Source organism: Ammodytes marinus (assembly GCF_949987685.1).
Source record: "Ammodytes marinus genome assembly, chromosome: 6".
NCBI classification, from domain to species: Eukaryota; Metazoa; Chordata; class Actinopteri; order Uranoscopiformes; family Ammodytidae; genus Ammodytes; species Ammodytes marinus.
This window is the reverse complement of record NC_137235.1, coordinates 4,374,999-4,401,140: the sequence shown is the minus strand read 5'-3', so window position 1 is coordinate 4,401,140 and position 26,142 is coordinate 4,374,999. Positions and strand designations below refer to the sequence as shown.

Sequence of the window (26,142 nt, the reverse complement as noted above, 5' to 3'; positions counted from 1 at the left end):
TCTGTATATTTCTCCTATATACATTTTATATTTTAACATATTTCCATATGTACCATTCCAAGCACTATTTTGAATGTTATTACAGTAGGATTTGTTCTTATGTAATTGTCCCATTTAAAATACATTAACACATGTCCAAAGAGTGACATTTTAGATTAAGGTTTAAAATACAAGTACATTTATTGCTTGTCTTAATGTTACATATTTTTTACTTTCGATATTACTTACATAAAGCACCATGTGTTAGTTAAGGGGTGGGATTTTTCAGTTCCTTTTTAAAAAATAGTTACCGTTGATATGTATCTGCAAGAATGTGAAAAACCTGTCCAAACAAGCAACAGAAACACAGCAAATATTACTTTGACACTTAACAGAGCATTAATACACCTGAGAAATGTCTTGTAGCAACAGATTCTGTATCATCAAGTGTTACTTTATTGGACTGCATATTAACGTTTGCCTTGGCATCACCGAATTTCCTCTTCTTTTTTTTTGTTTGTTAAAAGTCAGAACCACAAAGACATCCCAAAACACGATGCAACTAAATTGAAACTCATTAGAAAATAAAAAATAAAAAAAATCAGACGTGGAAACATATCCACGTCTGTGCCACGGTCGACACAAAAAACTCAAAAAGCCAAATGTCACCTCAAAGTTTTCTACAGACTTTATGAAAAGAACAAAAAAAAATATGTAGACATTTGATTTTTTCTCTGTGTAATCATGTGTCAATCTGTAACCCACTTTATTCTCATTGGGTGTAATGTATCAGCTGTTATGTATATATACACGCACATGTTATTCATCAGTTTAAATGCTGCAGCTGCTGCTTTTGCTTTTATCTGTAATCCAATGCGATCATCTCCTCCCACGTGTGAGATAATACAAAATAAATTACAAATCTGTTTGCATGGGCATGCACACTCACACACACCTCACTCATTAAAATCAAACTTGTACTAATTTCACATCATTTAGTTTGCCTTTTTTTATAATCCTTTTTTTTTCACTTTTTAATGAACACCAACTGTAGTTTGAAACAAAACATAAAACCAACAGAAAAAAACAATGACAAATGTTTCAGGGGAAGTAGGGGAGGGTGGGGGGGGGAGGCTGGGGGTTCTGGAGAGGGGGGGCGGGGGGGGAGTGGAGAGATTTTTAACGACAGATTTGGATTTCTCGGTCGGCATACGTTTTCAAAAAAGTAAAAGAAAAAAAAAAAGCACATCAATTTGTAAATTCTATATAGATATACTCGCTCAACAAGTCTGCATAATCTGTCACATTAGATACATTTGACGCTATGTGGAAGGAAGTCACCTATTATCATCATCGTCACCACTTCAGAGTTTGAAATATTTTACTGCAAAAAACAGTCAAAACCAAATTTTAAGGCTTCCGAGTTTGACAAGCGGATTCAAGTCGCGTCCCACAAAGAGTCCGGCGTCGCGTCGTCGGACTCTCTCGACCGTTGCTAGGAGGCGTTTCCTGATGTTACTACAGAATGAAAAGGCCCCGAAAAAGTAGTGTTGCGTTCTTCTTTTTTTCTCCTTTTCTCTCTCTCTTCTCTGAATATAAGATTATCTCAACATTTACATACACCACTGCATCTGATATCTTATAAAACACCGCCGGTATCTTAATTTTTTTTATTAATAAGTTTAAATATGCTGATTGTTGATTAATTAAACTTAACAGACTCTGACTGGACAGAGCGTAGACAGGTTTCAGGGAGGGATCAGGAGGGAGTGGAAACCGGTGACCATGAACTTTTTCATTTAATTCTTATTTAAAAACGAACATCCGAAAAAAAATAAAGAAAAGAAATGCTTGCATTATACAGTTTACAATGTAGTACCATGCTAGCGCTGCTCACCTCGTCCTAACCGTTTATCATAAGCAAATGGAGAATCAGTGCAGTTGGAAAACTACAACACACACTACTGCTTATTAACCCCCATTCTGCCCGGGAGGGGGGGGGGCTTTCTGCTCTCACCCAATCACAACTCCCGAAAGAGAGTGAGGATGAGGAGGAGAGGGAGGAGGAAGCTGCGAAACGCTAACCGAGATAATGTGTTTGTACAGAAAACAAACGGAAGTTAAACAAAGCAGCAAATGCAGAAAAATCACACTTCATGCATTTAAAATGAGTGAAAGCAGGAAAACAAAGGAGAAAATAGGGGGATGATATTTAGGAGGGGGGGGATTCACAGTTTTCTCAGCTACGGTGCGGAGATGAGGGAGTGCATACGGGGGCCGGTAATGCAGAGCGCGTTAGCAGGGTTAGCCACGTTAGCCGCGTCTCTGCCTGGTTACGTGTGGACTGGCTGGGTGCGTCACAGGGCAGAATGGGGGTAAAACTACATTCCTGGTCTGGCTAAAATGGGTTTTGCTTTGTTAACGTAGAAAGTGTCTCTTTGTGTTTCCAACACGTTGTTAGAGAAGATTCTTGGCTTTGCCGTCTTGTTTTCTTTTTTTTTATACAGTTTCTTTAGAGGAATGAAGCCTGCTGCTGTAAGTAAGCTCTGGTGTCCCGCTCTGGTCTGTATTGGGGAGAGGGGAGATGGGGGGGTCCGCGCTGGAGGGGTGAATGGGGTTATGGGGCTAGAGAGGCTCAGACAGGTGGAGCTTTGCGCTGCAGTAGATACTGCTGGATGTCGTCTGCGTCACGCTTCAGCCAGGCGGCGTTCAGCATGATGTTCTCACAGCACTGCTGCACCGTGCGCTCTGCCGACGGAGCAGGGTGACTGTCAAAGAAACTCTGTAGGGACACAAACACACACAGGGGATGGGTTAGAGAAGGCAAAGCAAGGCAAGTTTATCCATATAGCACAATTCAGACACAAAGCCATTCAAAGTGCTTTTCAGGGGCAATATTAAAATACATAAGACACATTATAAAAGCGATTGAATAGAAATAAAACATTTAAAAGCGATTGAATAAAAGTAGAGCATTTAAATTAAATAAAAATTACAGGTTAAAATAGAGAAACAGGGCTCCGTTTGGCCGCAGTTTAATAATTAGTCTTTAGACACATTTGAATCCTTCATAGTTTAGTCTAGTTTTAGTCCATGATAACTCACATTTTAGTCCAGTTTCATTAACCTTTTCTCAACATTTTGTTTGAAAGTTTTCTCTCTTTAAAGTAATTCAGTTAGGCTAAAAGGTGACTGGCAAAGAAACTCTGCAGCGACACTTCATGGTAAAAAGTAAAAAAAGTTTGATTTGGAACGAAGGCCAGGACTGTTTCTCATGAGGTCATTCTGCCCCCTAGTGGTCACACATTTGTTGAACATACTCTGCAATGCAATTGATGAATGTATAAGGGCCTCCGGGGTGTTTTTGGCTTTCTGCATTTGACATCGTGTATCTGGGACATCCTAAATCTTTTCTTGCATACTAAATAGACTCTATATAGAAGTATTGGTATTTGAACAGTGGTAGTTTTGCGTACATGATTCATCTGATATACTGTACACCGTGAAATGTTTGCATTTCAAGATCCGTTCCAAAGAATTTCTGAATTTCCCAAAAAATTCATTCACTTTTTGTTCTTCCCGTTACAGAAACAAGTTCTAGGAATAATCTCTTCTACCTCCAGAAACATGAAACTGACTCACCTTAATTTCAACAGCCATTTTGTCAATAGCAAATCCATCAACTGTGAGCTGCGGAGACAAGGGAACAAGAGACACGTGTCATTTGAATAAAAAAGAATTCCAACAAGCTAATGAACCAGAACCTACGTATTAAACTTTAAACTGATACATCTTCATTAGAGGCAGTGGTGGTAAATAAATTAATCTTACAGTGAGTGACACATTACATGTCATTTAGCAGACGCTTTTATCTAAAGTGGCTTACAACTGGAGCACACATTCATACACCAATAGCAGCAGCAGCTACCAACTATTGGAGCATTTTAGGGTTCAGTGTACAGTATCTTTACCTAGGGACACTTAGACATGTGGTGGGGAGACGGGGGATCGAACCACCGACCCTGCAGTTGCGGGTTGACCACCCTACCCACTGAGCTACACCCCCCTACGACACATATGAGATGATGTGTTTGTGTGTTTACCTTGACGAGTCGTGATATGAGGAAGCCGCCCTGGTAGCGGTTGTAAAGCTCTTCCCAGTTGTCCTTTACAAACTTCCAGGCGGCTTTGCGTCCGTGTTTACTGCTTCCCGCCACGCCCCCGATCACTGACACCGTGTCCTGGGGACGCACGTCTTCCTGTCGGGGAGAAAACACAAGACAAGAGATGAGATATGGATGTATTCAACAGTATTATTTTGTTACAGAGAAGAGAGAATTGTTGTATCTTTGGTCATGTTGCTTATATTGTTCTTTGTGTTCAAATCTGTTCAGGTTATTTGTTATTAAATGTTACATTAAGTTAAACGATTTGTGAGTTTTTGTATTGTTACAGCCGTAATAGATTGACTTAAAGTCCAAATGAAAACCTTAGAAGATTATGGAGTATCGGCACGGCTGGTGAAATACAGAACTAGGGCTAGGCTTGTGTCAAAATAATATTGTTTCAAATATTTTCAATCTCGTCTAGGGCACTTCAAAAATGCTCAATTTAATCGTTTGTTGCATAACATCAAACCGGTTATATGATTGAAGTCCCTGCAACATATGTGTGCCTGAACATTACGTTAGACAACATTGTGAGAGCTAGCTTTTGTGGCATATTTTCCACACCTTACAAACCATGCATCAATAAAAAAAACATTATGGGACTAATTCGATTCCATGGTCGGTATAAAATCATTAAATACATCTGGTGTAGAACATCTTGCCGAACGTTGTGTATACCCGATGCATTGCCCAGCCCTTCACAGAACAGTACAATACTACAAGATGGTGAATGATGGGTCATGTGTTTACCGAGAGGGCGAAGGTGAGGACTTTCTGGATGAGGTCGGGGGCAGAGATGGCGCCCAAAACTCGCTCGATGCGGTTCTTCTCCTCCTGCATGTCGGCCTGTTTGTGGAGCTACAGGACGAGAATGAGAGAGAGGGAGAGAGAAATGGAGGGAGAGAGAAAGAGGGAGAATGAGAGTGAGAGTGAGAGAGTGAGTGAGTGAGTGAGTGAGTGAGTGAGTGAGTGAGTGAGTGAGTGAGTGAGTGAGTGAGTGAGTGAGTGAGTGAGTGAGTGAGTGAGTGAGTGAGTGAGTGAGTGAGTGAGTGAGTGAGTGAGTGAGTGAGAGAGAGAGAGAGAGAGAGAGAGAGAGAGAGAGAGAGAGAGGGGGGGGGGGGGGGGGTCATTAGAGAACAGGAAAATATATGATAGGATGATAACGGTTTACTTTAATGTCATTTTGTGGTTCAGTCTCACCTTCATCATTGTGTCCAATGTGCCACTGTCTCCATGTTTCAGCACTGTTAAATACACCTGACCAAAGACAAGAAAAACACACACACACACAGTCAGAATAATCCTTCCACATGATCCCTTTTGCAATATGTAATAAAATGTCACTGTACTTTGTCTCTTTCTACTTGATTTACTTTATAGTGCAGGATGTTTCACTTTCTTTCCTTCTTAATTTTATTAAGACCATTTTTTTTAACCATTTTATGCTTTTCATTTTCTGTTCTTTGTCTGTTTGAGAAAATGCTTTTAAATAATGGGTAAACCTTAACTTATACTTTATTATTATTATTATCATTGATTTATGTTTGTGTGTGAAAGTGGGAAAAAAAAATGAAATAATGTCCAAAGCAAAGCACTGGTGAGCATGTGCCTGGTTGAGTTTGTTCTCACCGGGCTCCTGAGGTCAGCGGGCAGGACCTGCTTCCCCTCCACGTGGTCCCTGAATCTCCGCCGGGCCTCCTCCAGCGTGGGTTTGTGTCCCGCCTTCCCCAGCTTCCCCAGAACCAGACCTCTCAACAAGGCGCCCAGGTGACCTAAAGGACAAAAGAGCAAGTTAAAAAAACCTCATACCTACAGTTCATCATCTTTTTTTATCAATACAGCGCCTTGAGCTTTCTTTAAAACGTTCTTGGAGTTATTGTTTTCCATCATAGTAAAAAAATATATATATTTGTTTTCTATAATTCACCAAGAGAAAGAAAGTTGATAGTTCGAGGCTGAAATCTTGCAATCACTACAATGCCTCTTTTCTATTGTATAAAAGGCTATAACAATGGGCTACAACCTAATATTTACCCGCAACAGATGTCCTCTAAGCTCCACTAATAACCGCACTGCACTGTACCAGAGTGTATAGTAATAACCGCACTGCACTGTATCAGAGTGTATGGTTGGGCCCATGATAGTGTCCTCTGTCATGAGAGGCATACGGACCAACACATCTCACTTTGAAATGTGCCAAATAACTATTCTCTAGGGTTAATAAAGATGAGCTTGATTAGTAGTAGTATACAGCCCCGGAAAAAAATTAAGAGACCAGTAATCTCTACATTATTTATTATTATTGAAAATGCTCTTTAGTGAAAATATTCTTATTGTAAATTTGGTAGAAATGTTGTCAGTTATGTTTATATTATAAAACCAAAATGTTCATTGTAAAATTCTCAAACATACTGTATGCCTCTAAAGAGTAAAACAAGAGACACTGAACATTTGGAGTGGTCTCTTCATTTTTTTTCGGAGCTGTAGGGAGATCTGGCCCTCACCTTCCCCTGGCTTGCTGTCCCAGCCGAGCTCGTTGCCGATGGGGGTGAAGAGGTCCCGTATGAACTCCTGGATGTCCTCGTGGAAGTCTGTGTGTGACAGCAGGGAGGAGAGCACGCCCAGGTTACAGCTCAGGTCGCTCCACACCGTGTAGTTTGGCTCGTTGACGAAGGCCTCCATCAGCTTCAGCACCTCCACCGTGCTGATCATCCCCGCGCGAGACTGAACGCACAACACACACAAAATACAATTAGTAAAATGGTAAATGCACTCCACTTATATAGCGCTTTTCCCTGGTTTTTCACAGACTCAAAGCGTTTTACATTATTTTGTACACATTCACCCAATCACACACACAAACACATTCATACACCGATAGCAGCAGCTACCACGCAGGGCGCAAGCTAACTATCGGGAGCAAATTAATAAATAACTTCAGATTCTGCTGTACGTCCGGGTTTTTTCTTAGCAGTAGAATCAAAAACAAACATTTCTTGAGCGCTTCTAGGGATTTTCCTGAGCTCCTGTGGCAGTGTCGGGGGGGCGACACCAGTTAGTAAACGCTGCCATACTGAGAAATACAGAGAGTTCGGTGGGCTTAATCTACTTTGAGTCAACTCATGTGGATGTAATGTAACCGATATCCATTTATTTGAAAAATTGACGCACTATAGCTTTAAGGGGGGAGAGTATTTGATTGTATTTTTTTTTACTGCTCATCACTATGGCTGTGTGAGTGTGTGTGTTGTACCAGGGAGAAGAGGTCGTTCTGCAGGCCCAGTCGGTCCACTGGCTGCAGGCTGAGGTCTCTGACTCCGGGCAGCAGACTCTCCAGCATAGAGGAGCTGTACTGGATCCGATAGAAGCCCACCGTGCCCGGGTTGATCTGTGAACAGCAGGGACACAACTAGGTCAGACTGTGGTGGAGGAAAAAAAGTAGCTCACCATTTTTTTTTTTAGCCTCTCAGACAGAGAGCTTTTATCCAGCGTGGCTTAGAGTAAAACGACATCATCCTAATGCTAATGCTGCAGGGTTTTAGGCAACAAAAGGACTGATGGAAACATTTCAACACACTGACATTAGAGAGGAGAGAGACACAGAGAGAGAGAGAGAGAGAGAGAGAGAGACAGAGAGACAGAGAGAGAGAGAGAGGAGAGAGAGAGAGCGAGAGAGAGAGAGAGACAGAGAATCCTTCCCTTTCAAAGAACAGGTTTTTGAACGTCTGTAGCTCTAAATTATAGCTGGGAGTTTGGCTTTTAATTTACTTTGAAACAGAAACCTCAAACAAGCCGATCGACAGGATTGTAGAAGTGGGGACTCAAGGCATTATTTATAGATCAGTATCATATATTTTTGCAGACAGGGTTTATTTCTTCAGGCAAACAGCAGCAGCATCATCAACAGCTACGGCAATTTAGCAAGTAAAACCCATGGGAGATGGAACAAGCCCGTTCACATTCTTAACACATTTGATAAGAGACAAATTTTCACTCCATAAGTACCAGCTCTGTGGGGCTCCTTTCCCAGAGTTTTACTGCAAGCACGTTTGAACTTTCCAATCCTCTTTTTCATATTGTTTATCCTTGATTTAATCTTTCTATTTTTATCTTGTCTTTATTTGTTTTACTGCTTTTGCACTGATTGCCACCAACGTAACTTTGTTGTGGACATACAATGACAAAAAAGAATCTTGAAATGAAAAGATCCAAGAATACAATTTACTAGTAGATTAGATGGACAACTGTGTGTGTGTGTGTGTGTGTGTGTGTGTGTGTGTGTGTGTGTGTGTGTGTGTGTGTGTAGATATAAAACAATTAAAATAAATAAAAACATTTAAAAAAAAGAGGAAGTCTGATGACCGCCCAACCAGGAACTCCAGTCTGTGGACTTTGATTGAACTTTGATATTTCACAAAACAGGAAAGCCCAATTAATTTCCTCTAAAGACTCATTGACATTACATTACATTTATTCAGGTCAAGACTCTTGACACTGTATCCTGATACATCTTAACCTTTTTCTAACTGGTACAGAACTGTAAAACTAATATGCAACTAACTAATAATGATCTCCCCCTGGATGAAGAACCAATCCAAATATTTTCCAGGTAAATAGAACTGAACTGTTAACGGCTTTTTTAAATTTTTTAATAAATGTTTTAGGTATTTGAACCTTTTATTGACAGTTGAGAGGAGGGCATACAGAGTGGAAATGGGGAGAGAGAGGGGGATGACATGCAGTAAAGGTCCACGGGTTGAATTCAAACCCGCAACCCACAGCAACAAGGAATGAGCCTATATGGGAATCGCTCCACCCACTCCGCCACTGGAGTGTCCCAATTGCTTGTGTGTTTTTTTTTTCAACTTTAATTTTTATTGAGTTTTTAGCATATCACAACTGCACACAGTCAGATCATCTTACAAATGTTCATTTAGTGCAGAGAGGACAAAACAAAAACAATCAATACGGAACAAACATAAACCAATTACTGGGGGTGCTCCGGTGGCGTAGTGGATAGAGCGCGTACCATATTGGCTCCGGGCTTCGTTGCACTGGTCGCGGGTTCAAATCCGACCCGTGGACCTTTTACTGCATGTCATAACCCCTCTCTCTCTCTCTCTCTGTCTCCCCATTTCAACTCTGTAATATCTAATAAAGCTTGAAAATGCCCCAAAAGATTATCTTTAAAAACAAAGAAACCAATAGCTGTTGTGTTAATCTGACCTTGATCCACTGGTCTGGGCCGACCCCGCTCAGTGTGATGGTGGTGTCCGGTCTGTCCAGCAGAACCTTCAGCTTGGAGCAGGTCGGATCCTCACTGGTGCAAATACTAATGGGAACCATCCAGCTGGGGCAGTCCTCACCTGGACAACACACAAGGTAAAAAGCCGATGAGAACATTGCACATTTTAATCTACTTTCGATTCTATTTTATACACTCTATATTTTTTTTAACATTCCTATTGCACCGTGGGTCAGAGATAAACGCCATGTTGATTCTGATGTATGTCTCGCATATATCAGAACTGACAAGATTTTTTTTTGACTTTGACTTGACTTGAGAAGCTTTCATGACAGACTAGGGATGGGATTGAGTGAGTTATCGATTCCTAGAGTAGTCCTTGTTTCAAATGTACTTTATTGACAAATGGTTCTCGACGCTGCTTCCCCTTGTCAAGGAGATGTTTTCTTAATTTTTTTCACCTCTTTCTGTTTTCAGAAGCCACCACTGGTTTCCTTATAGAATTTGTCAAACAGAATAAATCAATAAAATAAAATACAAAAACTAACGAACAGCCCGTAAAGCAGTGTCTTCAATACGTTTCCAGGAGTATGATTGTGCTCATTCCTGTACAGACGGATGAGGCTGAGAGCAAAGCCATGAGCCAGTCACTGAGCAGGAATGAGACTTTGCTTTTGCATGGTGTCTGACTGTGTCCAACACAGAGCAGCTGGAACAGAATTCGTCCATGCTATTAATCCCTCGTTCTAGAAAAAAACTACCCGTCCCCATCCCTAGACGAGACATCAGACCGTGCGTGCGTGCGTGTGTGTGTACACTTACCCTCATGGGGTCCACTGGCACAGAACTTCTTCTGAGATAACTTGACGATGCGGTCGTCACCTTGCTATAAATAAAATCATGAGCAAAAAAAGAAGAAAGAAACGAGGCACAAAATTATAACCAGCCGCTAGAGAAACACACAGCTGATGAATTTCACTTTTCAGAGTAAAAAAAAAGTAAAAATGAATAGGAAAATATATTCTTGTCTGGTTAAAATCAACCTCTAACAGGTTTTCAGTCAACAAAATGTCTGACTTTGATTTAAAGCATTCGTCCTGGTTGTGGTCAATTAAAGAGCTCACCTGCTCCTGGTCCACTACTATAATTGGGAAGCCCATCTGCTTGGTCCACGAGCTCATCACTTTAGCGATGGGTTTTCCACTGGCCTGTTCTAGACAGTCCCATAGGTCCTCTGTGGAAGGGATAAACAGGGGTCAATGCATATGTAGAAATACGTGAAATAAATTTACATAATGTTTCCAAAATATATATAACAATACTGTCTGTATGTTCTCACCTGTAGAAGCATTTTTATGTTGAAACTTCAAAAGATAGGCGTTCATTCCTTTCCTAAAGTCCTGCAAAGAAAGAGTAAGAGGTTCACCTGAATGAACAGAATGTAAAAGCAGTAGGGCTGGGTGATAAAACGATAATTATTATCTAACTATAAGTTTCCTCAAAAGAAATCTAACAAATGTTTGATAAAAGTTTGATGTAATTGAACCACCCATACACCAGGAGAGGGCGTTGCTAATGTTCGAAAAAATAAAATCCGTCGCTGATATGGAAGCTTGTATTGACTTTATATACGTCCGAAAAATATTATTAACGGGCAAATTAATCGCACAAAAAAAAAAAGCACCCGGTGTGTAAAGGCCTCAAATTTGAAATAAACGATAATTTGACATTCATCCTGACAATTATCCACATCCACTGTTAACAATATTTTTTATTATACTAAAAATCATGTCCCCATCACCCAGCCCTATAAGGGAATAATACTGCTCTATGATGGACAAACCTCGTCTCCTGTGTAGTTGTGCAACATGCGGATGACAGAGGCTCCTTTACTGTAGGAGATGGCGTCAAAGATCTCATCCACCTCTGACGGATGGCCCACGTTCACCTGTCACACACAACAACACATGAGTTATAATAATAATAATAATACATTTTATTTAAAAGGTGCCTTTCTCAGCACTCAAGGACACCGTTATGAGTAAACATTGCTTATCATATACGTCAGGGGTTCCCAAAATGTTTTCGTTCCAACGGCCGGCATATTCATAATAAATAAAAAAATAAAAAAATAAATCAAGGGCTCGGTTGCCAATTGTAAAGCCTGAATTTTAATATGCATCGTAGCATTTCGTACAATTTTTTTTTAGTTTTATGTATGACTGTTACTTTTTTACACTGTGGATAATTTGACACTGTGGATAATTTACAATTTTTTAGTTGCATAATATGCAGTAGCTCACCTCAATGGGATGGCTGCTGTCCAGTGCGTCCAGGTCCAGAGCGCGCGTGTAGTCGGCAGAGACAAACTGTGTCCAGATGTCGTACTCTGGGAAGCAGTGGTCCACACACAGGTACTCGATCCAGGAAGCAAAGCCCTCGTTCAGCCACAGATGTGTCCACCATTCCTGACACACACAAACACCACAAGATGAAGACGTCTCCAAACAAGTCTTTCAAGATTTTTCCTCTCTATATTAAAAATACTCAGCACTGACTTCCTAGTGACTTTTCAGAACACAACCCTTTATATGACAGAACTGTCTGAAGCATAACGGGTAACTTAAGTTGCTTAAAAGGATTAAAAAAAATTGGAAACCAATTTATAAAATAAAATACCAAAATCAGTGTGCCTTTTTGTAGATATATGAACTATTTTATGTGTTGAGGTTATTTACAGGTAGCTGAGGAAGGTTATGACTTCTTCAGAAAAGACGATGTTATGCACATCCATGTTGTTGCTAGTGCTGAACAAAAATAAATATTGAAAGAAAGTAAATTAAATTCACACAGTGCAGCTAAATGCTCCGAAGAAATACATTAATGTGCACACACACAGCCAGGCTTCTTACCATGGTGACCAAGTTTCCAAACCACTGGTGGGCCAGTTCGTGTCCGACCACCAGCGCCACCCACTGCCTGGAGGAGGAGCAGGAGTTCTTGGGGTCGATCAGCAGTGCCGTCTCCCTGGAAACAAAACAAGCAGAAAAGTGGAGGTTAAAGCCCCGGTAACTGTAAAACCATATCCACAAAATCCTTCAAACTCTGTCATTTGGGGAGTTAGTTGCATGACAGTAAAGCATCTGGAAAGAGTTAGGCATATTTATCAATCCAAATTAAAGATATTGTCATTTAAGTTTGGTTAACTTTACAGAAATTCGGTTTAAATTAAACGGGCTATGCTCTGGTTCTTATGACACAGTAAGTTTTTTTGAACCAATCACAGCAGTTCTCTGCCCGAATGTTGCCCAATGACTGTTGCCATTGTTGTCAAATGGTTTTGTAAAAAACAATATTTTTCTAACATTTATGAACATTTATTTTCAATTAGATTTTTGTATAAGCCAATTGATACACTCGACTTTGATATGATATATTGATTTGTACTATTTAAGCCCAGGTTTACACAGGCTTTAACACAGACACGGCTAAAGGTCGTCACATCCTCTAAAACAGCAGCAGTGTTCCCCTCCAGAGCCAGGCCGGCTGCTGGGATGTTTATGAGGGAAAGCTGCTGCAGGCGGCTGTGTGTGGTAGACCAAAGGGGCCGGATGCTCGTAATGCTAATCACACGCCATCTGAAACACTGAACAGGTGGCAGCACGGCCAACCAACCGCTAAGCAATTAAAAAAGCTGCCAGGGCTGTCGACCAAAATAACACAGCAAGAACTTTGCAGAAATTGAAAAACGACAATTTATCATCCAAATAGACTTCAGAATATTTTCAGTTTTTTAAAATGTATTAAAATGAGTGATGAGTTTGGTGAATGGAATAAGCTAATTTAATTTTCTTTAAGATAAGTAGTTAAAGAGAAACTTAATCTTACCTGTATGTTACAAGGCCCCAGTTTTCCATGGCACCTACAAATGGGAGGAAGCAGTTTGTGTTTCAGCTTCAGCATTTGCAGTGAAAGTGTGTGAAAAAATGACTTAGCAGAAGAATGGATAAATAATACTAACCAGCAGCAAAATCGGCAATAGCTATGAGATCAATTTTAGGCAACGGATAAGGAACATTGAAGTAGTCTTTGTAGAAAGGTAAGGTCTTCGTCGCAACCTGTAAAGAAAATGAGAAAAATACGTAAATAAGTTTAAAAAGTGTTTCAAATGCATGAAGTATTAAAAACAGCCTGATTTTTTGTGTTCTATCCTTTATTAAAGCATCAGGAAAACATGTATCGAGCAAGACTTAAGGAGGCTCCAAGGATTAGGAAAAAATTAAATCTACCATCACACAAAAGCTGGTAAAAAAGGCTGTTTTCAGTGCAAGATTTTAGTTTGTAAAATTCTTGAGAGAGCATGTAGTGAATTCAATGCTGTGTTGAGTGGTCTGGAAATGTGAAATTCAGCTTGAACAACATTCTCACCTCCAGCGCAAATTTCCCTTGTTCGGACTTCCCCACAGGTGTGTAGACGCGTACCGTGATACCGTCTGATGATGTGCTCTCCACAAAATCATATTCACCGATGACAAAAGCTACGAGGTACGTGGACATGATGGGCGTGGTGGCAAACTTCACTTCCACCAGGTTCTCGTCTTCTGGATATGGCTTTCGCTCAATGACATTCTGGGACAAGGGAACAGAGAAACCGGTTAATATAGGGGGGAAAATGTGACTTTGTGGAATTATTCGTTACTGTAGGGAGAAAGTAATCAGACAATACTGGCTTTATAAAGGTTGGTTTAGCATGAGAGTTTAATTCAAAACAATGGTTTACTCGCGAGGATCATTTCGGATTGCACGGACAAGCCTGACAGTCAGAAATGATACCGACAGACAGAAAACATGGGTTATTTAAGTTTGTTTTCCAACGCAACAACCGGGGGGGGGGGGGGAGGATCTCTATCATGTGATTGGTTTACACAGTACAAAAGCGTATAATTCTACTCCCTTTTGTTCAGTCAAAGAGTGATTAAAACACAAACTGACCTAAAGTATAAAGAAACACCAGCAGCTGTTAAAAGCCCAGTGATAACTTTCACACAAAACGATTGTGCTATTTCAAACATTTAGGAATATACAGATGATTTTGCCATTTAAAAGAGCCGGTCTGGCAGCGCTAGAGAAAAGGTCACAGGCTGCTAAAATAACAAGGTATTGTTCCCATTATCTAAAGACATTTGTGTTAAATGAATGGAGGCTTAATGTTCTAATGGTGGCCCTAGAACAAAGCTAAATGATCAAATATCATCTGTAATCATCAGTTCATAAGGATACCTTTTTCTTTGTCAACAATTCCCATTCAGGGCTGAAAGGTTAATCCATTTCATGAAAAAACGTCGATTTGAGACAAAGGAATGATCAAATATCTGCTATAAACTACAGTTTCAGAGTAGTTTGCCAGTTACTCTGAATGAAAAGGGCTCACAAAAGGCACCGTGAGTTAACCAACGCCACAACAAACTACATGGTTGTTGACGTGTTGTCATATGACAAAATGATATTGCAAATGAAATCAAAATATCTGTCAGAAATAAATCCTTCATTTTTCTGCTGTAATCCCATGAGTTAGTCCATTTCTCAGTGCTGTCTTCCCAAAGCCCATTTGGTTTGGACTTGAAATGTAAATCTTTAAAAATTACACAAAATTATAAAGAGTTATATTGTATAAATATATAGTTTTAATGTTTCAAAAAAGCTCAGTAATTTGCTTTTGGACACAGACAAAAAGGGGTTAGTAGTATAGCAGGATACATTATTTATTGATGCCACACAGTATCAAGGCCGACATTTACAGCAGTCTGGCCAGTATTTATATCGTTATAATGAGATATCTTTCACCATCTGTGGCAGTCTTAAAACCTCTTTGTTACCACATAGTATCCACCGAACAGCTCCTGTGCACAAACACAGTGAAAGCTAGATGCAGTGTGTGTGTGTGTTGCATTAGACTCTTTAAAAAGGTCACAGCGCATTTACTGAGGAAATAAATTTCAGCAGGTATGTGAACGCTAAAGGTCGAGAGCTGGACCGGCATCGAGGCTCAGCCCTGATGAACACACTAATCCAATCGCCTTCACTTCAGCCAGCGCACGTTAAGAAACTGACATCTGTATTTAAACAAAATACGGTTTGTACTCGTTTATATTATTCCACATCATATTATTTTGTGATTATTTAATTGAGGTTGTCCAGTCTTGTGGAAATTTCCATTTGGATTCAACGGACATTAAAGTCTGTAATGGTGCTACGAAGAACTTTTAAATATTTAATTAAGTCTTAATTTTCCCTCTGATGATCATAAATGAAATGTAACAGCAAACGAGACCATCAGTGCAAATACTGCTATTTTTATATATTTTCTTAATGCCTTTGTCATGGGTATACGCTCACCCAGGAACTACAGCTGGCTTAGTAAAAACACTACCGCTTTTATCCAAAGTGGGTGCAAGAGTTGACACAAACCGAAAGTCCCACGGAGCACCATTAAAAGCACACTTTATATAAAGACTGACACACTGCATTCATGTCATTCGAGGGGTTGTGCTGTTTTTTTCCCCCACATTTTTGCTGATGCAATTTGTCTGCAAAACGCCTGGAGTGGATTTCACTGAGGACAGAGTCTGGATGACAAACGGCAGACCATGTTTCCTAGGGAGAATTTTTTTTTCTCTCCAAATGACCAACCCTCGACCTCGAATGTGTACAGTTTTACATCACGTTAGCCAAAGGTAGAATATGCAGTGAGTGACTGTCTGCCCTCTGTTATGTAAGCAGACACACACACACACACACACACACACACACACACACACACACACACACACACACACACACACACACACACACACACACACACACACACAGATAGAGAGAGAGACACACACACACAGACAAAGAGAGAGAGACACACACACAGACACACACACACACACACACACACACACACACACACACGCGCGCGGGGCAGCAGACAGTGACTCAGGCAGTGCCGGGTTAAGACGGTCTCAGAGGCGAGGCGAGTGAACACATGACACGTACCATATTTGACAAGGCGACTCGGTCCTTGGGAACTATCAGAGCGATGTCAAAGGTGGCCTTGATGGCGGGCTCGTCCCAACAGGGGAAAGCTCTGCGCGCGTCTGTTGCCTGGAGGAAAAAGAGAGCAGAGAGAAAAAAGGACATAAAACTCAGACCAATCCAGACTGTGTGTTTGGGTTCATCTGGGGTAGAAAGAAAATACAAATCTGGTCTGGCAGTTATTATGGACGAAAATCTTGGAACATTATTATTTTTCCAGTTATTTATTTTATTTTAATGTTTGGGCTTTTTGTTTTCCATCCATTATTCAGCATTGACTAACTGTAATTTGTTTAATACCTACATTTGGTTTTGGATTTGAAGTAAAAGTTCTATTTATTTTCATTAAAGGCCTACTTCACCGGTTTGAATATGAAGGTGTATTGAATTCTGAGATCCTATGTAGTATAAATGTGCGAAACAAATTGAAATCGGTTCATCCTAGCCTGAGAAAAGGCAGAAAGAGTGTTTTTTTAACCCTATATTTCTCTTTCTCGTGACATCACAGAAAGAGAAATATAGGGTTAAAAAAAAAACTTACTTTGTAAATATTACTGTGATGTCTTTTACTGTGACATCACAGTAATATTTACAAAGTAAGTTTTTTTTAACCCTATATTTCTCTTTCTGTGATGTCACGAGAAAGAGAAATATAGGGTTAAAAAAAACACTCTTTCTGCCTTTTCTCAGGCTAGGATGAAACGATTTTAATTTTTTTTGCACATTTATACTACATAGGATCTCAGAATTCAATACACCTTCATATTCAAACCGGTGAAGTAGGCCTTTAAGGGCATACCACTTGGAAAATGTGAAAAATATGACGTTAATAACTAAATGAATCTCATTTGGGAGTCGCCATCCACATTATCACATTTCACAGATTGGAAAATTGGAAGAAAAAGGGTGTCAACAAAAAAAAAGTAAGGACATTAAAATTGTATGAGGAAATAAAATAAGATGCAGAGCTAATGAGTGGAAAGTTACCATCTCATTTATGGACTATATAATAGGCTTTTATACAGTCCTTCTGTGTGGTGAGTGGTGCAAAAGCTTTCACGTTATGTCATTATGTTTTCCATGTACAGAAATGGGCGTCGCTGGTGCCACCAACAGATTTTATGGAAAACATGAAGACATCAGAGTCACTAACTGTGGTGTTGCTATGTGTTTGTGAGCAGTATCACACCTATTAACCTTAGCAGCAAACAGTATGTCCAGACTTTGAGCTGCATGCTTTTTACTTTATATTACTATCCGTTTAACCTTGCTGTGAATTTCCTCATGTGCTTTACAATGTTTGTATTTTTTTTAATGACCATGTGGAAGTTCAGGACAAACGAGAAGGAGAGGTGAAATCAGTCTGTTGTTTACTCCCACTGTTTAACAAAAGCTCGGCCAACCACTGACTCAGTACAGCCAACCAGCTCAACTAGTTTCCACTTAATACATTTTATTGTTATTAGATTTTTTTTTTTAGAATCAACAGACACGTGTTGATTATGAAATATTTGCTCAAGCGTACATTGACGAGTATGGTCTGAAAGCTTAACACCTTTACAAAGTTGGAGTTTTGGAAGAGTTACCTCCGAAAAATGTGTGCGAGTGTGTGTGTGTGTGTGTGTGTATATATGTGTGTTTATTTAAACCAACAAGCATGCCAGCCTCGCTCAACAGAAAGTATGAAAATATTTGCTGGGTTTTAATTTTTTTTCTCCTCTCAAGCTGCTCTCTCCTTCCTTCTTCACACTTCTACTTCTCTCACTTTTTGTGTGCAGATTCACACAAGAGTATAACTCTAAGAATACCTTTCGAGGAGACACTGTGATCACCATTATCAACAGTTAAACAAATATCGCGTCTTGCCCGTTTCTATGACGGCAGGCTTTTAATCCTGTCCTCTAGTGTGGCTGTTTCCAGGAGCTATCCCGTTTACTTTTACATATAGTCAAAAAAACTTCCCATTTTTGTAACATACTGTATTACAGACATATTCTCAGTGTATGCATGTATCAAATGTTTACATACGAGTTCCTCAAATGTGTTCGAGTGATTGAAGACTAATATCGTGCCACAAAACATTTGTACGGGGCCACAAAGACACTTAGCTATACAGCAAAAAAAGAACATTAATGACGGTTGAGGTAATAACCTTGATCTGACTGTGACACGCTTGTTTTTTAGCTTAAGTGTCTCATCAGTATGCCAAACATGAAATCCTGTGAGAGGCCACTGACTGAGATTTGCAGAGACGTCCATCTGCTTTCAGGAATCAGGAAGGAACTATAAATAAAGAATGCACCCGAAAAAAGTCTAGTTTTGTTTTTCTGTTTCATTTTTATGCCAATTTCATGTCATGTTCTAACTTCGTACCTCGGAGATCAAAGCTAGACCAAAGCTTACATGATGTGTGAACATGCTTGAGACTAACAGGAGAGCTTGTTACATAAGAACATAACTGTAAAAGCTATAAAAACCTATGCACGTACACAGCAGGCAGGTGTATATACTGCAGGTGACAGCGGTTCAGTGACCAGACCACACTGACTAAGCTATAACCACACTGGCTTCAGCATGCATGACTAAGAAATATGTCAACACACAGTATTCTTTTGAAAACATACATATAAATAGAACCTGAGTTATTGCTTCATATTTATGGTTTACCAACAACAACAAGTCTCACATGAGTGTTACGCCCCTCCTTATGTTGCAACACAGGCCAGTAGTTAGTTAGTTAGTTAGGCAATAAACTGCACTGACCCAAGACAAGACAACGCAATATCCCTGAGGCCATAAAACTCACCTCGAATTGTGTGACAGCAGCGTAGCGGATCTCTCCGGCGGCGCTTGAATATTTACTTCTATAGAATCCCTTCATTTTGTCGTTCAGCTCCCCAACAAAGTCTACCTTCAACGTGCCGGAGCCTGGGAAGGGAGGGAGGAAGGGAGAGGGAGAGAGAAAGAGAGAGAGAGAGAGAGAGTCAGAAAGAGAGAGAGACGGTAGCAGTGTTTATTTTTCCACGAACCAAAGAGCCTAAATCTGTTATTCTTCAACAGCAATGATGCAATAATGTTTCAAAAGCAGCAAAGACGGCCAACTGCAGAGCCAAGTCGCTGCTGTGTTACCAATTTCATTGTATAGGCGACTGTACAATGACAATAAAGGGATATCTTAATTTATCTTATCTTATCTTAAGTGACGTCCGCTCTTACCTTTCTGTAGCGCACAAGGAAATGACAGGGTGACTTTCTCATCCTCATTTTGATAGTTGAATCCCGTGGCATTGATTTCTACAAACAAAGGACAAAGAGAATATGATCAGCAGAGCATAAAGTCCTGTATTAGACATTTTAAATCACTTTAAATCCATGTTTTGAATAATTTCCAAAAATGTTAATAATAAGGAAAAGAGTCTGACCCTCACCTTCCCCGCCCTCTGGTACGAAGGAAGCTGTGATGATGTCGATGTCGGCACAGTTCATCACAATCTGATTCGTGGCTTGTGTCACCTGTTAAGAGTCACATGAAAGAACAAGGATGGAGTTTAAAGGAATACTTCACCCATACGGAACCAGCGTTCTATCATTATAAAATAACTATTATAATATAATGAATGAGGTTTTTCTTCCCTCAGTCTTCCCTTAGTCTTCCCTTGGCCCAGCTGTCCTGTTAATTCTAACCCTTACTGTGATGTCACAGTAAGGAAAAGGTAGGGTTAGACAGTGAGACCATAAAACACTCTTTCTGCCTTTTCTCAGACTAAGATGATCCGATTTCATTTTTTTTTTGCACATTTATACTAAATAGGATCTCAGAGTTCAATACACCTTCATATTCCAACCGGTGAAGTAGGCCTTTAAGTGCATTCTACCATGGAGGTAAAAACTCAGAACAACAAGAATCTCGTAAGTACTATAGCTTCAAATAAACCAAACTACAAAGTGACACACGTAAAGGAGATGTAACAAGTGCATTTTTTTTTCTTTTTTCTGACTATACAAACTATAACTTGGACTTGAAAGTGAGCATGTCAAGAAGGCAGACGTCAGAGTATTTGGGCCACTTTGAGGAAAAATATATACACATAATTACAAGAATACAGTCCTACTTTTCTAAGCAAAAGTTGTAATATTATAAGAAGAATGAAGTTATGGCCTGGATGGTGTTATATTATTTATTTCCCTCGACCCAGCCATAACACTATGTCATAGAGAGTTGTCTTTTGAAGTTTATTTGTTTTTACAGATAGCTGGGACGAGAATTCATCTAATTTTTGAGGGGCTAAAATGAGTCTGAAGGGCAGAGCTGGGCACAGATAAAGACACGGTTGGAGTATTAAAATAAGTTTAACATTGAAAAACAATAAGTGGTGCAAACATGAGAAGAAAGTGTGTGTGTGTGTGTGTGTGTGTGTGTGTGTGTGTGTGTGTGAGTGAGTGAGTGAGTGAGTGAGTGAGTGAGTGAGTGAGTGAGTGAGTGAGTGAGTGAGTGAGTGAGTGAGTGAGTGAGTGAGTGAGTGAGTGAGTGAGTGAGTGAGTGAGTGAGTGAGTGAGTGAGTGAGTGAGTGAGTGAGTGAGTGAGTGAGTGAGTGAGTGAGTGAGTGAGTGAGTGAGTGAGTGAGTGAGTGAGTGAGTGAGTGAGTGAGTGAGTGAGTGAGTGAGTGAGTGAGTGAGTGAGTGAGTGAGTGAGTGAGTGAGTGAGTGAGTGAGTGTGTGTGTGTGTGTGTGTGTGTGTGTGTGCGTGTGTGAGTGAGTGAGCGCGAGTAGGTTTGTGTGTGTGTGGGGGCGTACGTGTGTGTTGATATGGCTGCCCAACTCATTAAGGGGCGAAACACAGTGGCACACTTGGACGACGTGCAGTTTTCCAGATAGTGACATTTACGCTTTGTGGCACGGCTGGTCGCTCGGACACTGCTTGTTGTTTGGAGGCTGACACAGTGGCAGTAATATATTATGAAACATGCCAGGCATAGTGCCACGTTGCTTTGACTGTCTTCCTGTTTATTCTACCCAGTCATTGAATTAACCACAGGTATAAAAAGGGCGTTACTAAACCCAGCCAACTAATTGTCTGTCAATTTGTTCTTACTATGTGTGTTACTGTATTTTCTGAGTCGACTATGTTGTTTTTTTTTAAATCTTTGTTTATACATGCATTTTATTTCTGTCATTTTAGGTTGCCTTTTGAATATCTGGCAGGGGACAACGGACGTAAACTAGCATCTTAGGCTAACTCTGGCTCACTTACAGTTTGACTGTCGATTAGTGTGCAACAATGTGCCAGAAATAAACCAATAAATAAATAAATAAATAAACAAACAAACAAACAAACTGTGGTCAGGATTGTTCTGTTCTTAGCAAACAGCATTGTGGAAACTTGCAGAAAGACACGGAAGCAAAGTGGATTTGGAATTACCTTCAGCAAATGTTTAAATGATTAACACAAGGTTTGAATATATTTAAAACGTGCGCCCAAGGTTTGGTCTGTAATATTGCCTCATAACCATACAGCATAAACATTTATGATCTCCTACACACATTCCTTATGCTGGCTTTCTTTCAGTACTGGTGCCAATAACATACCAGAGGGTTGGTATACTGATAAGAAAATATATATATTCTTAGTGTCTCCGTTTGTGTCATTTTACAAGATAAATTAAATATCTCCTAAGCATCCAGCCCCAGTTTACATTGGTTTAGTGCTGAAACAATTAAACAAATCAACAGAAGAATACCAGTCAACAGTTTTCAGTTATCATTATAGGTCATCTTTTAAAATGGGAGGTTTTTATTGCTAATCGTCATTCGTATGACGGTATATCTTTGGATTTTGGACTGTTAGTCAGCCAAAATAATTTGTAATTTATTTGTTTACAGCTTCCTCCTTTGCTGATTGCAAACTGTATTCATGACGTTCTATGGGGTTTGTGTCATCTTATAATTTTGTATGTAATAATTACAATTATTTTATTGGTTCTTGATAGTGCCGCAGTTTATATTCTATAAATCAGAGCAGCAGGTGAGATTTAAAAAAAAAGAGAAAAGAAACTAATATTTGCACATGCACACTGTATATACTGTACAATGATGTGTTCCGCCTTGACAACTGACAATTAATGGTGAGTGATTGTTTAGAGCCAGTCACAGGTGTTGAGACCCTAAGCTGACAGGTGTCTGTGCCCGCACAATGGGGCAATGTTACACACTGTAAGCACAAACACTATCTGGATCATCCGCCCCTAGCAGAGTTAACCTCTTCCTCTCTCTCTCTCTAGTTTGCATGTTTTCCTCTTTCTCTCTCAATACTATTCAAGTGAAAGGAGCTTTATTGGCCTTGAAAAACAGAAGTAGACATGGCCAAAGCTAGTGAGCAAATATGAAAACAAGTTATTGAGCAATATGAGAAAAAATGTCATTCTAAAAAAGGAACAGACATTTTATATTATGAATATGTTCAAGTGCTATTAAAAAACAACAATTATAAACTAAAGAAATACTGCATGTTTCTGTCTGTCTGTCTGTCTGTTGCTAGTTTTGCACAGTGGAGAAAAATCTGTGTAGCTAAGGAAGGTCCGTCATACTCCATTTTAAGCAACACCTGAAGTTGTTCAACGTCCTCCTGCATACACATTATTCACACATTTTACAAACTATATGTGATGTTACTTATGTCATGAAACTGTGTTCAGAATGAGATTGTTTTGCATCGCCATGGCAAAAGTACTTTTTTCTGCACCTTCAACCTGGAACACACTGCAACAGAATCTCGCTTGGTCCCACTACTAGGAGTTAAAACTTATTTTAATGGCGATGGAAAAAGCACCATCGGAAACTTCAAACTTGCTCTTGTTTTCAGTACTCTGCACTTTCATTTAAATATTTTATGTATGTAGCCTAAACTGATTAATCTGTCTGGGTCTGACTGTTGTTATGTTGTATTGTCTGAAACAGGTCTCTCTTGAGAATAAGAACCCGTGTGTCAACAAGATAAACTGTATAAATAAAGGTTAAAAAAACAACACAAAATGTCTATCGGTTTATTTCCATTTTTGGGGGGAGAGTGTTTCCTCCTTGTCCACATCAAGGTTCTAAGGAGACATGTGCAATGACAAATAACCTTGATTCTGATTCTAATAGATCGTAAAGCCCGCTGCGGCAAATTGTTATTTTGACCTAATCTCTATATTTAATGCAAATTGAGCTGGTATGTTTGTTGTCTGTGCCAAGTTATACAGTAGCTCATTCCTACACCCGCTACAGTAAACAAACCACAGGTAAACCCAAATGATTCACTAACCGATTAAGTCACCGGAAAAGCTAACTCAAGTTAAAAGTCTGTATGAAGAAAAGTTTAACCTTAACAGGAGCTATGCTATCATGCATATTCATATATTCTTGGTCATTTAATGAACTACTTCACTGGTGGAAATATGAAGGTGTATTGAACTCTGAGATCCTATGTAGTATAAATGTGCAGAAACTTTAGAAATCGGTTCATCCTAGCCTGAGAAAAGGCAGAAAGGCAGTGTTTTATGGTCTCACTGTCTAACCCTACATTTTACTAGTGTGACATCACACTAGTAAAAATGTAGGGTTAAAGGTGGAGTCAGCCATTCTGGAGAACGCTTGTTGTCAAAATAACTCACTTACTAACTTGCAAACTAAGCTGCCCCTTTGTTTGCATACCCTTTGTTTACATACGCAGTTAAAGAGCTTTTTTTCCAGCACACAAAGAGTACGGACAGGTTTTGGATCGTGAGGAGATATTCACCGATTTTGACAAAAAGTGATTGTCAACAAGCATTCTGCAGAATCGCTGACTGACTCCACTTTGGAAAGTGAAAGTGACTCAGAGGGTGAGACATGATGATCAGAAAGAGGAAAAGTTACTGACAAGTCTTACAGATCGTTTGGACTATGAAGTGTATTGATCACGCTGTAACACAATTACAAAGCCTGAATACTTCTGCAGTTCTTTAACATTTTCAAAAACAGACTATCCACAATTTTAGGCCTTAAAAAGTCTAAACATGTATTGACACTAAGTTTCGTGCATAGTGCATTTTCTTTTATTTGCATGAGGGTTCAAATGGTTACACATCAGCCACCAGTGTATTTCATAATGTTTAAAAAGATATATATAGTCACATATGGTCTTTTATATTTTTCAACCACTATATCATGTTAATCATTGGTTTGGAAAGCATATATTACTTCAGTTGAAAAATTACTTGAAATATTTGTGTTTGGAAAGCGAAGTTCAATTTTAATTTTCATTCAGAAAGAGGGGGAAAAAACGTTTGTGGTAATGCACGCATGAAAGAGTTAAATGGGTTAAATAGCTGTCCACACAGTTATATCCAGTGCTTACATATTCATATCTTACTGATCCTCAAGTTAAAATTGTTATATTTGTATGTGTGCTTTCTATAAGACACGCCTTTCTTACACTTAGGCCTACTTATTTGATATTTCTTTTCTATGTGTAGTGCAGTGAACACTATATCAAAAGGTTAAAAACATTAAGCGCTGTTAGCAGCATCAGGCTAATGTCCACCGTTGGAAGCTAAAAGTGACTAAGCTAACATGAGAGTGCAAGTCTGTGCATTGGACTGTAGTGCTAGTTAGCTTCATTTAGCTTGTGGCTAGTCACAGTAAATACCCAGCCGTTGGTTTGCAAGCTAACGTTACGTTAGCTACGTTACTATTACTATGACTACCATTACCTACCACTACTAATGCTGCTGAGCTAGTGGCTAACTAGCAAGCTAATAAGGTTAGCTGTTCAGATTACATAACAACATCCACCGCCATGCCCAGACAAATCCAACCCGTGTGTGTAGCCAGACGCTCGGGTTCACCACCTACCTCCACCACCGCCTCCAGCTTTCCCTCGAAGGTGAAGTCGATCAGATCGGGCTTCAGACACAAGCCATAGTTAACGGGGTAAACGTCCGCTGGTAACCGAACGAAGGGCCTCCTTTCGGGCATGGTTCCTGTATTTCTGCGCAAACCCAAGACGTAGCTGTGTGTAAATATATAGAGAGTATTTTATTTATTTGTATAGTAGCTGACCAAAAGCGGGCCTCGACAGTTTGGGTGGATGGACAGCAGGTTAGTGAGTCTGTGCACGGAGAATGACAGCGAAACCCTGCGGCCCAGAAGCAGAGACATCAACTGAAACCCTCGGCTCCACCAACTACAGCGCTCAACCCTCACACAGCCCAAACAACGCAGCGTGACCTACGACGTCATCACGCTGCAGCGTACGTGCTGGACGTTTTTTATTTTGTATGTTTTGGAGTTTTTCGTTTTTTCATGGGTTTTTGTTTGTTTTTATCACTCCTGTATGTTTTTTAAAAACTGTATATATCCAGACAAGTATAATTTAAATAAGCTCTGAGGTTTTTACTCTATCTATCTATCTATCTATCTATCTATCTATCTATCTATCTATCTATCTATCTATCTATCTATCTATCTATCTATCTATCTATCTATCTATCTATCTATCTATCTATCTATCTATCTATCTATCTATCTATCTATCTATCTATCTATCTATCTATCTATCTATCTATCTATTTATCTATCTATCTATCTATCTATCTTCCTCACACAAACACACTTTTGTCATTTTGGATCTGGCTTTATTCCATCCAT

At 39.7% G+C, this 26,142-nt stretch overlaps 1 protein-coding gene across 2 annotated transcripts; it reads right to left on the bottom strand.

Annotated features, from left to right (window-relative positions):
- Positions 1–246: 246 nt before the first annotated feature.
- npepps (aminopeptidase puromycin sensitive) lies at positions 247–25,663 on the bottom strand. 2 transcript variants are annotated; one of them, XM_080028725.1, is made up of 23 exons: positions 25,348–25,663; positions 19,899–19,989; positions 19,693–19,770; positions 19,283–19,404; positions 16,438–16,545; positions 13,822–14,022; positions 13,415–13,511; positions 13,282–13,315; positions 12,306–12,420; positions 11,697–11,861; positions 11,237–11,341; positions 10,733–10,793; positions 10,518–10,627; positions 10,216–10,279; positions 9,375–9,514; positions 7,402–7,536; positions 6,653–6,872; positions 5,778–5,920; positions 5,349–5,405; positions 4,899–5,006; positions 4,083–4,238; positions 3,622–3,669; positions 247–2,761 (listed from the first exon to the last, which is right to left on the bottom strand). In XM_080028725.1, exons 1-23 carry the CDS (start codon positions 25,468–25,470, stop codon positions 2,615–2,617), a joined length of 2,628 nt encoding a protein of 875 aa, XP_079884851.1. In that variant the 5' UTR covers positions 25,471–25,663; the 3' UTR covers positions 247–2,614. The 2 variants fall into 2 exon arrangements, with proteins under 2 accessions (XP_079884851.1, XP_079884850.1); XM_080028724.1 differs by having other exon boundaries at positions 19,905–19,989; positions 25,348–25,505.
- Between the last annotated feature and the right edge of the window lie 479 nt (positions 25,664–26,142).